Here is a 12300-nt window from a genome sequence, read left to right on the forward strand (position 1 = left end):
AGAATTTCTTCATTTAATGATCCAAACTTAAAAATGTATTTAAATTTTCTTTTAATGAAACAAAAATATGCTGTACAAAAATAAAAAAAATAATAACTGTCAATGCCAATGGATTGCTTTGGAGGGAACATGGTGATCTATGAAAATTAATTAAAGAGAAAACTTATTTACATACACTTAATGATGCTCGGTTCTTAGCTCAAAACCCCCCTTAAATGTAAGGTGCAAAATTTTGTTAAAATTAACTAATGAAACACCATATTCTTTTGTCTTTTGTGGTTTCCCATTCGTGGTAACAAGGATTATTGGTGAGATGCAACTATTACTCTTGGGAGGAAACTGGAGTATTCTGTTGGAATTACTACGAGCCTTTGTGAAAGACAATATCTTTCTTTTTCTTCTGTTTTGGTTCATCATCTGAATCTGAGTCCCAAACATCATCCTGAATATTATAAGGTAACAGTTAGTGTTTTTCGTGTAAGGGTTAGCTCTTTATGTTAATTTAATCAGGTTAGAATTGTGCTATCGATTTCAAACTTTGCATGAAGATTTCAATAAGTTAAAGTACGGGTTAGGAAGCGTAGCAACTCTATAATCGTTACCAGAAAGTAACACACGGATTTTTTTCCTTTTTGACAAATAATTTTTGTACGTCATAATTACCCTATTCATCTAATTTTTGGAATACTGATTCCTATTACCACAATGTTCAATGTTATTAACGAAGCATCTCTAAAAAACGTAAGTACATATGTCCTTAAACAGTATCATCTATTTAAGCAGTTTTTAAACAAATTTACTTAGGTATAATTTTGTTTAGAATTTATACATTTACATTCTACTTATTCACCCTAGAAGTGTAAATGTTCGTTTGTCCTACAGTGTCAGAGCTTAGCATTCATGGATGTTGTCATCCTTGTTTTTCTTGAGATCATTTTGTATGACCATAATTACCTCCTGATCTGGTCTGCCAGCAAAGCCCGAGTGCTTCTTGGTTCCTGGCACAACATTTCCATCCGCATCGAAATCAGCATCCACCAACTCTATGTCCTCTTCCCGAACATTGCTGGCGTGGGGCTTACCCTGAGGTACCTCACCTAAAAAATGTTTGAATATAAAAATTGTGAGCAATAAATAAAGACAAAAGTACCTAATACCTAACTAAATCGTCGTATAATGTCTCATTGGATTTTAAAGCACTACGAAGCCAGGTTTTGCTATCATTTTTACTTAGTGCCAACTATTTTTTGTTTAAAATGTATTCCTTTTATATTACTTTACTACCTAATTAAAGTTACAACCTTGTGAAATATAAATTAGAAAAATGAGAAAAACTATAGTTACCTATCATTGACTTCAACAAAGCCTCGCGCTTTGAAATCTGATCGTCATTCCAATCTTTGTATTTCTCATTTTTTAGGAAATCAAGAAAATCTGACAAGGTACGTTCAGCATTTGTGCAACAGGTCAGGGCTAAGCTCAGTTTTTCAGCCGCGTCTTTAGGATATTTGTCCAAGTTCTCGCGGTCCAATTCTGACGGTTTTATTTTGAACCTGTGGCAGATCTTATTGAGCTCAATCTGCATCATGTTGACGTTATTGATCAACATTTTTCTCTTGTCCCTATCCACGTCGGCCTCCTTATTTTCGGCAGAAAACGGCGGAATGATTTCTAGTTCTGGCAGTGGTTTCATCGCGTGTGTTACTTTATGTGGATGTCGCATGTCCGACTTGCTCCAGCCGACGGTAGGTGTAAGGTCACGTTTTAATGCTTTGGCCGACTCGTCTCCGACACCACCCTCCAGCAAGGTGCCAGATTTCATGGAGGGAACAGCGGCCTCGTCAGTCTTGTACCAGTCAGAGAGGTCCTCTACCTCCACCTTGTGTTTGTTTATCAGAAGGTTTGTCACATTTTTCATAACTGTCTGTAGGACAAATGGAGACTGCTTTTCTAACCAGTTTTGAACTTCCTAAAATTTAATTTAATCTTAATATTTTTTTGTAATTTATGTGTATAATTATAATACTAGCTGCTACGCCCCTAAAGGCCTCTAAAGTCACTTTAAGTGGTGATGAATTTTAGTTACAATAAAGAAAAGTGTTGGAAAATCCCCCCTCCTATATAGATTTGTTCGTTAGGAATTTGTGAAAAAATGAATAAAAACTGGGGGAAGGAGGTATTTTTTTCACGAAGGCTTCGACCCAGGGTATGCAACGGTGGAGGTTTCCCCACCCCACTTTTTGTTTTTGCTTTCATAATAAAAAATTCGGTGGGTGGTGGAGATTTTTTTTTGGGGGGGGGGTAATCACATCACTGGGGAGGGTGTACCACCTCGCAAAAAATAGCTTAAAACCATCACAGGACCAGTAGGTACATTTCCTGAAGAGGAGAACCCATTCGGTTCAGCGGTTACCGAGATATTAAGACTCCTTACATCTGCCCTCTCTAGTTTCCTTACGGAAAAATACCTCTAGTTGATAACCAAATATTTTATGCCTACAGTGATCTTAAATTTATCCCCTTCGAACCTAATCACTACAAACCTGAAGAGTCAAATTCTTTTTAACTGTTGGTTTCATGGAGGCAGCGGCAGCAGCTGGAGACATCATCATTCCCCCACCTCCCATGCCTCCACCGCCCATCCCCCCACCCATACCCATGCCTCCCCCCATACCACCTCCACCGAACCCTCCTCCTCCAAATCCTGGTCCACCAGGACCGAATCCACCCCTACCACCTCCACCAAATCCGCCCGCGCCGCGCATTCCTCCACCCCTACCGCCTCCGCCGCCCCTAAAATTGTTGCCGCCATATGGATTTTGATTCCACCCGTTGTTCCACGACATAATTTCAAGAGGTTGTTGATCTGAAAGTGTAAATTCAAAATACCATAAATCAATCAAATATTTATTTTGATCAAAATTTAAATACAATATATTAAAATCAAAGCATTTACAAAAAAAATACATGAAGTTTTCGAAAATTTTCAAGCTCATTCGTGAATTGATATATTGACATATTAGACATTGAATACATTTTCAATGTCTTTTTGAAAGCATACGATTAATTATATGAAAACAATATTAGAAAATACCAATCTTTATAAAAATCATAGTTTATTAGGCACATAAGTTACGAGTATCAGTTATTAATAAAGTCAAGAGTATTTATTTTACATTTAATATATGAGATTACTTATTTTGTATGTCAGAATATTTAAGATAAATTAGCAAAGAGCAAGTTTTGAGCAGACCTGCTGGGGGGGATAGTTGTTAACTAGCATATGAATCATCTGATCAGTATAATCTCTAACTAAGTCTAGACAGTTCTTCTTAACAGAGGCGGGTAGTACATAGCATACTTTGTCCAGGGCAACCTCAATCTCCTTTTCAGTCTTGTTATCCTCCAACATCTGATCAACTGTGTTGATAACGTACTCACAGATAGTGCAGTAGGGCTTGTCGTTGGCTTCCTGTTCCAGTGGCATCATGACGGGTCCGGGACCACCAGCACCCAGAATGGGAGACTGGAAACCCATTTGGATGTTGTTCTGACACAGGCCCAGGTAGCCACACACTTCCTTGGGGGTAACTTCTCCAGTCAGCAGCTGAATAATCATGTCAGTATATGCTTCAACAAATGAGTCACACTGATTTTTTACACTTGAAGGTAAGAGGTCGCAAACTTCCTCAAGCGCCTGTTTAATTTCATCCTCATTTGTCTTGTTTGTCAGGGCTTTGTCCAGGTATGAGATGACATATTCGCAGATGACACAAGCAGAATCATCGGATGCTTTATCAATACCATAAACAGCAATAGCAAGGTCTTCTTCTGCAGAACACATGTCAAGGGCGTCACAAAACTGTTCTGGAGTCAGGTTCTTGGAGATAAAGTCCAGAAAGGCTGCTGAGTACTTGTCAACAAAACGCTCACATGGTTCATCAATATATTCGGGGAATCTGTAGCAGATGCTTTCCAGCACATTCTTAACCATGTCCTGATCGTCCTTGCTGGAGAAAACAGAGAAAACCTCCTCGGTGACAATGCGGCAGGTTTCGCATGAGGCTGACTTTTTGGGTGGCACAGGAGCGGGGGCGGAACACAGCTTCAACTCCTTGCAAATTTGAGATGGGTGAATTTCAGAGGCAATCATGTCAATAATCATTGGTGCGTAGCCGTCGACAAATGACTTGCAGGAATCTTTGTATGCTCCAGGAGCTTCATCACACAGGCCGTCCAAGTAATCTTTGATCTCATCAACATTGTGGCCATCCTCCAGGAATTTTTCCAATTTTTGCATGGTAAATTCACACAGCAGGCAGCTAGACTTGCCATCAACATTGGTTGGTTGAGCTGGCTGCAGACGTGTATATTTGACTGATTCCTGTCCTGGGAAAAGAGTTGCAAGGGGTCGTGGCTGATAAATTGCGTCGTTACAAATGCCAACAATGGAGCAAACCATATGGGGATCCACCTTCTTGATATATTCAAAGAGAGGCATGTAATAATCATCAACAATATGCTTGCAGTGTGCTGCTCTGCTCTTGTCAACCTTGTCGCAGATACCCTCTAGAATTTCTTTGAACTCCTCCAGGGAAGAATCTGAAGCGTAGACATCAATCCAGTGCTTGACAACCTTAGTGCAGAACTCACACTCGACATCCTCTCCGTTTTTGGTTGCGCTGAACATGTTGATAATATCCTTGTCCGAGCAGACTGACTTGGTGCATAGATCTGAAGTAATGGCGGCTTCAATCATCGAGCGGACAACGGGAAACTGGTTTGTAACAGTATACAAACACGCGTCACTGTAGCTGTCCATCTGACCGCAAAGTTGGAGAAGTGTTTCTTGTAAGACGCTGTCATCAGTATCGGCAAGCACTGAGCCAGCTACGGACATTTGGGTTTTGCAGTCTTGGCAGTACCCGGTCTGTTACAGAAATATTAGCTTTATTATTTAATTAAAACAAAGGTGAAATTACAGATAAAAATATGAGTTGTATCTAATCTAACGGTTTATACAAATGACCATGATTAAACAAAGGTCTATTTTTACTTATTCTAAAAATATAGCCATAAAAAAATTGGGTTTTATAGGTATTCATAGGGAAATTAGTGAAGATTACATCTAAATATATTGTCAACCAAAAAAGCTACCTAGGATAGGACAATGGCTGATAAATTGATTTACATCCTAATGACGATACACAAAATTGTCCCTTGTGTAGATTACAATTAGTAGTTGAAACGTTTGGACACTCAACATATTAAACCAGCTATTCTAAATTCAATAAAAGTCCCAAAAGTTGTAAAACATTAAACATAAGAAAACTTTAGGACTAGTGTGATAAATATTAAATAGCTTAATGTCCCCTCCCTCCATGAGGTATTTATGTTGTCCCTAATATGTACTAAGTAAATAAATGAAACAAAAAAGGTTGAGCTTAAAGTACTTAACAAGTATTCAAAAATACTATGTGTTTGTACATAAAAATTTTCAACCACTATAATTATTCGTACTCAGATATTGCATTGTCTGTTCACTGGGTAATAAATATCCAATCAATTTATAATTACATTTTATCTGCTATGGTTCATGGATTTTGTAAAAAAACAAATATCATTTACAACTACATCCCAACTAATCCTTCAGATAATTGTTTTAGTCCCTGCGTAGGGCCCAACAATTACATAACGTAACACAAATATTAAAAAAACCAACACATACACACAAACAGATAAACAAACAAACGGACAGACATACGATTTAGAGACCATTAATTTGGAAGTCTCAAAAGCCATAGAAATGACAAGAAAGCATTGAAAATTGTTCTTGAATTGGTGGAAGAAACATTTTTATAAAAAAAATCATAAAAAATGGTTGTTGGGCCTCAACAGGCAAATTTTCTGATAATCGTTTTATCTTGTAAAAGCTGAATAATCCTGCCTCTGCATAATATTGTTCCAGCATATCATCAATCCTCTGATTGTTGCATAGTCCCGCTACAGTGCACACTGTGTCGGGATTCATCTCACTGGACAAAGTCTCCACCAACTCAACCACAAATTCATCGGACAACACTTTGCACTCCTAAAATATTACCTATTTAGTTTTAATATAATCATTGACAAACCAGGGGTGTATATACTCTTCGTTTGATCCCCTGTTAAAGGAGGGGGGGGGGGGGGTTGGATAAAATATGTGTGAAAGGGAGGAAATAATTAAAAACTAAAGAGTACAGAAACATTTCTTACCATTTTTTCCTTACTTAAGGAAGAAAACTAGAAAAATATGTAAGCGGGGGGGGTGGGGGGGGGGGGGATGGTGGAGGGGCGGAAATCAACAAAATAAAGAGTATTAAAAACATTTTTCCCCCCTCCTTGGGAAAAAAGTTAAATATTTTTGCTGCTGGGAAATTAATCTTGTGCACAATATTGCTTATCTTAAATCAAAAATTGTGATCTAGATCTTTTATTATTCAAAATCTGCTAAATCAAAAATTGAGACTGCATCTTAACAGTTAAATTCAACAAATTTGCTTAACTTGTTTATTTGTTTAACTTAAGGCGCAATTAATAAAGCAAACAGATTTCAGAGAAAAACTAAGAATCCATCGCAATTAAGAAATAATCCAAACTAGTTTAAACCTGTTTTGGCGGCTATTCGGGGTCGATGTAAGAGGGAGGATTGCATTGACACCATTTTTATTTGCTTTTGCTTTACGCTTAATTTAAGTATTGATTTCAATAAATAGGAAAATTATTTTACGTTGTAATTGGTAGATATTTGAAACATAAAAAACAACACTGCTAATAATGTTACAAAAAACCTAAATAATTTTTTTAAAAATAATTTTAAAAGCAAAACGTAAAGAATAAGGAATATATTTCAAAATACATTTATCTTTTTTAACACGATAATCAAAACTGAAATTTTATTGGACAAGAATAGAAATAGATGCCAAAAAAAAGCTTTGAAAAAATACTATTTTTACCTTGCGGATGACTTTCAGAGGAATGAGATCACAGGATCCTTCAAAAACTTCTCTGAGCTCTTCTTGTGTTTCATTTGACTGCAGTGTGTCCCTGGCCTGTCCCACCATGTCCTTGCAGATATCACACACCTCATCTGTATCCTTGTCCACCCTCTGCTTGGACCACACAGCCTGGATACAGAATGGCAGGGCACTGCATTGTGCCGCCTGGGGGATAGAGGTGCACCAATAACTGGGACCAATTCTACAATTAGCCAGCACCTGGCCAGCCACCAGGGCCAGGCCAAACAGAGATTTTGCCAACATTCTACCAACCCTTAATTACAAGGCTTGATCAACGACTGACAAAGAAATTCTGAAAATAAATGATTACTGTTATTGTTGTTAAGGGTTATCAACTCAGTTGTTGACTAAAGATTCTTGGAAGTGTGTCAAGCTAGGCTAGCAGTAATTTCAAGAATCAAGTTTACAGGCCGGACATTTTGATTTTACTGCGCCTTAGAATAATCTGAGAATTTTTAAAAATATTACGAGAATATTATAAAATACAAAAATTATCATTAAGTCTCTGAATTTTATTAAATTTATTATTTATTAAAAAACTATTCTTATAAAGACCAATTTATAAAGACAACTATGAATCTAAAATATATAATAGACTATGCAATCTGACCTTTGAACTTAACATATGTTGTTTATACTCAATAATCACATGTGTTACTTAAGATGTACTTGAATTAAGACACAATAAGGAAGTAGGTAAGATTATTAAACTTATTTTTTTACGCAGAAAAAAAAATCACAACCAAGAATTTTTTTCTTTTAAACAAACCTTACAAACAAATCATTTAAATTTCTTTTTTAGTTAACAACTAAAGAAGAGTAGAATACATTAAATAGGTAAGAATAGTTTTCTTTAATATTCTATGTTTTTTCTCATAGAAACTAGGAGTTAAACATCATAAAAACAGTTCTCTAAAAAACTTACAAAAAATAAGGATGCCAACATCAATAAGTACCTTTCCATGCATGATGCACCCGAAATATGATACCGACTAAAATATAAAATAGCCAAACAAATGACAATACAAAATAATCAGTGTGGCCACAACCAAAAAAATACTGATACTGAAGAAAAAAAGGGAAATACTGAAAATACTGAATCCTAAAACAAGAAAAAATACTGAAAATACTGAAGAAAAAAAAGGAAATACTGAAAATACTGAATCCTAAAATAAGAAAAAATACTGAAATACTGAACAAAAAAATACAAATACTGAATAAGTATTTTTTTTATATGATTCCTCATTTCAAAATTTCATATCATCATAGCTTTATTATTAGGGGGATATTTTAAAGATCTTTTAATTTTGCCTCTTAGATTTTCTTGCACCAATTAAGCAGAAAATGACTGATAAATATTTTAAATGATTACAAAACTTAAATACTTTTTAGTTGAGTTAAGAGCCTAGACGTCCAACCTTTTTTTTGGGGGGTTGGGGGTAAAATGGCGCGCGAAGCGCGCCGCAATTTTTTTTTACCCCCCCCCAAAAAAAAATTTTTTACTCCGGGGGTACAATTTGTTTGGTGGGGGGGTGTAATTACCCCCCATGAAATATGTTGGCAGGGGTAAATTTTGTTTACCCCCCCCCCCCAAAATTTACCCCCGGGGAAAATTTTAGGAGGGGGCAATTTAAATTTTATTAAATATTTAGTATTAAAAATTCGCGCGAAGCGCGCAAAATTTTTTTTAGTTAGAGATTTTTTATTTTAGGGGGGGTATTTAACCCCCCAAAATTGTTTGGGGGGGTAAATACCCCCTCCTAAACAGTTGGGGGTGCCGTAGGCACCCCCAATGTAGGGTAAAATTTGGACGTCTATGGTTAAGAGCATGCTAAAAAACTTTACCTGCAATAACCATGCAAAGTACTCACCTTAGATTATTCATTCCATTAATAGACAAAAAAAATATCTGAAAAAAATACTGTATAAAAGCATCTCAAATATCTAAAAAATTTATATTTGAGATGAAATTGAAAAAAATGTATAATACCATAAAAAAAAGCAAAATTAATGTACAAAGTTATAGGGTAATTTAAAGGAAAGTAAAGTGAGGCGCGAAGCGCCGAAAAAAATCTGACATCTTATTTATGCAAATTTTTTTTGGAATTTAAGAAATAATGAAAATACTGAATCATGAAAATTTCCAAATACTGAAAAATACTGAATAAAATTTTCAAATACTGAATATTCAGTATTTACTGAAAATACTGAAGCCCCAATTTCCAAATACTGAAGAATACTGAAGATTTTCAGTATACTGAAGAATATGGCCACGCTGATTAAATTTGTTGTAGAGAAGATGCTGATTGGTCAGAGAAAAAATCAGAAAAAGTTGTAAATGATATTTAAACATTGACCTAGATCAACCCAATCCACACATTGCGGAGGAAGGACATTGCGAATCATATGATAGCTTTGCTTTGAAATAAACGGGGTGAAGGGGCAAATAAAGTACATTTAGAACATGCAATGTGCATTCAAATCTTATCATCTGTGCATTTGATTCTCTGTGTAATTGATACTTTAAAAGCTATAATAATCACGGATCTAAAGGGATAAGACAATGACCGATAAATTAATGTTCATCCCCAATTATGATACACAAAATTGCTCTTAGATTACAATTAGTGGTTGCAATGTTTGGACAATAAACTTATTAAAACATCTAATCAAAATTCAATAAAATTCCCCAAAGTTGTTAAGCCAAACGAATATAAAAACGTTATTATAAAACTTTGGGGACTGGGATAAAAAACAGCCCATTGTCCCCTTCCTTCTGGATAATAATAAGATATCTTAATTTCTTAGAAAACCTGCTAATCAGCCAGTGTCAAATTTCTGCTTGCTAATATGCATCCAGCTATAGATTTTACATTAAAACTTAATAATACCCTGTTTTCATAAAATAAATTGACATTGGTTAGCAGCTTAGACATAAGCTAAGGGTGCTGTTAAATGTTTCATAGACCAAACTGAAGTAAATTTGACTGATCATGATAACCGATGTGTGACGTCATAACATAAGTTAAAGCTAAACCAATGTTCACATCAGTTAAGACTTAACCGAAGGTGGTAAAAACAGCTTAACCAAAGCCAGCTGTCGAAATTTGTACGGGGCATTTGTACTTCAGCCTATAAAAAAAACAACAAACAAAAAATGGGGTGGCATTAATTTTGTAAATTATCAATTAGCTACGATGCTTTTGTAGATTTAAAAATATTTTTTTTTTAAGGAAGAAAATTTTTTTTTCTCCCATTACAAACCATACCAAAACAAAGCTTTCCCGAAAAATAGAAATTACTTTTAAACCTAAAATTACGTAATGAAAGACTGCAGTAGCGTCCAGCCCCCTGCAGCCCCCCCCCCAAAAAAAAATAATAATGAAAATAAGTAAAATCAGCATGCACCTGTTTTGAAGATCTTAATTAACACGGCATTTTTAAAAAGTGTTTTATCATAAATAATATAATTATTTAACCTAAATTAAAAAATTTCTTTGTACTTTTTCTTTATTTTCTATACTCTTTGCATCTTTTCATTACTTATTCCATTAATAAAATAAATACTAAGATGTGTTATGGTTTTTTATAAGACGACATTTGTCAGAAACAGGCCTTTTATGCTAATTTAAATTAATTTTAAAACGGCAACCCTGCCTTTCATCGGTTTACTACGACAGCTTATAACCTATGTTAAAAATGACGCATTGTCCACATCAGTTTATTTATGAAACCATTATAAAACTTTTGCGTACTTCATGATTGGTAACTGAACGGAGTACAGTGACCTAACCACACTTATTTTAGATCAGTTAGCAGCTTGTTTAAGAAAACGGACTAATATTAGGATATACTCATATAATCTTAAGAAGTTCAGAGGAAAACAACCATCACAGAAAATGCCTACTATATTTTTTCTTCAAAAAACACATTCTTAATGCCTAGCGTCCGTCCCAAACAGCTAGCTCTTAACGTTAATTTTGGCCTGATAGAATTGTCCTATAAACTTAAAACTTACGGTGATTCCCTTGGTAATTAGGTACGATTTAGAAAGTCAGTGTGGACATCCAGGGAGGGGGTGGGGGGTGCCCATGACCGTAGCTCAACACGTAACGAATCCGCTAATTGTCAGGGATCAGGTGATAGGTTTGAATATCGGCTTAACACATCGTCATACCTAAAGAAGTTAAAAATGGTTCCTATTGCTACTATGTCATGTGCTCGACATTAATAGATAGAGTAGGGATCAAGAATGCCTTGGACCTGGCGTTTGAGGGTCATGGACAGCATCCCCGCCTGTATGAGGTAATTGATTAGGTAACGGTGAGTAAAAGTTTGTTTGCCACCTATTCAAATTTTTGGATATTTATAAAAAATGTGAACAATTCTTATAAAAATATACGTACAAAGCTAATTATATTTTAAAGTTGTGCTAAAAAACCTATGGGGAGCTGCAAATTTTTGTGTACATACTTCAAAGCTTACTTATATATTTTATAGTTGTGCTTAAAATTAACTGTGGGGTTAAAGATTATAGAGTACATATGTATCTAAAATTATGATAAACTAGTAATAACAGCAAAATGAATATAATTAAATTAGGCTTTAATGGTATTTTAAAGTGGATAGTTAACAAAATGTAAGTAAATCTTTGGGTTCAAACACGTTCTTACGTTTATGCTTATTGATTTACTTATGAAAAAGATTTCTTAACATCCCTAAACAAGGAAATTCTAAATGAACGTTTAGTATTAAAAAAATCTATGGCTTCTCAAGTCAATTTTAAGCCGGCCGGAATAATCTAATGATCGAATTTCATTACCAATAACAAGTGTAATTATATAAGTTAAACTTATAAGAATTTCTTATCAAAAACTTATAAAATTGTGTACTATTAGATATAAATTCCTATTAAACTGCCAAAAATTTCAACTAATAACTTAAAACGAAATTGTACGAATCATTTGGTATTTGTTGTGCAATATGGTGGAATTTCAAAAAATACATTAAACGTGTCTCTAGGAGCATTTTGGCAAGCGGCCCAGGTCGTTCGAAATAAAACGTGGAAAGACAAGGATAAAAAGTTGATATGAGAAGTCTAAAGTAACACAGTTTGAGAGATCTTAAGCGAATTATGTGAAAAAATTCGCTCGTAGTATTGAATAAAAAGTAGTATGGCTGATATAGAAAGCCTGGAGAGCTAGCAGACAGAAAAAATTAAATTAACCTTAGTTGTCAGCTA

At 35.0% G+C, this 12300-nt stretch overlaps 2 protein-coding genes across 2 annotated transcripts; both read right to left on the reverse strand.

Annotated features, from left to right (window-relative positions):
- Positions 1–55: 55 nt before the first annotated feature.
- Positions 56–2893, reverse strand: LOC145317658 (uncharacterized). The gene is made up of 4 exons (XM_080158816.1): positions 2544–2893; positions 1345–1969; positions 955–1097; positions 56–442 (listed from the first exon to the last, which is right to left on the reverse strand). Exons 1-4 carry the CDS (start codon positions 2844–2846, stop codon positions 362–364), a joined length of 1152 nt encoding a protein of 383 aa, XP_080014942.1. The 5' UTR covers positions 2847–2893; the 3' UTR covers positions 56–361.
- On the reverse strand, positions 2894–7484 carry LOC145317656 (prosaposin-like). The gene is made up of 3 exons (XM_080158813.1): positions 6996–7484; positions 5948–6091; positions 2894–4930 (listed from the first exon to the last, which is right to left on the reverse strand). Exons 1-3 carry the CDS (start codon positions 7299–7301, stop codon positions 3227–3229), a joined length of 2154 nt encoding a protein of 717 aa, XP_080014939.1. The 5' UTR covers positions 7302–7484; the 3' UTR covers positions 2894–3226.
- Positions 7485–12300: the final 4816 nt, after the last annotated feature.

The sequence above is a fragment of the Acartia tonsa genome, chromosome 4 (genome assembly GCF_053477335.1).
Source record: "Acartia tonsa isolate MP-2025a chromosome 4, ASM5347733v1, whole genome shotgun sequence".
Lineage (NCBI taxonomy): Eukaryota > Metazoa > Arthropoda > Copepoda > Calanoida > Acartiidae > Acartia > Acartia tonsa.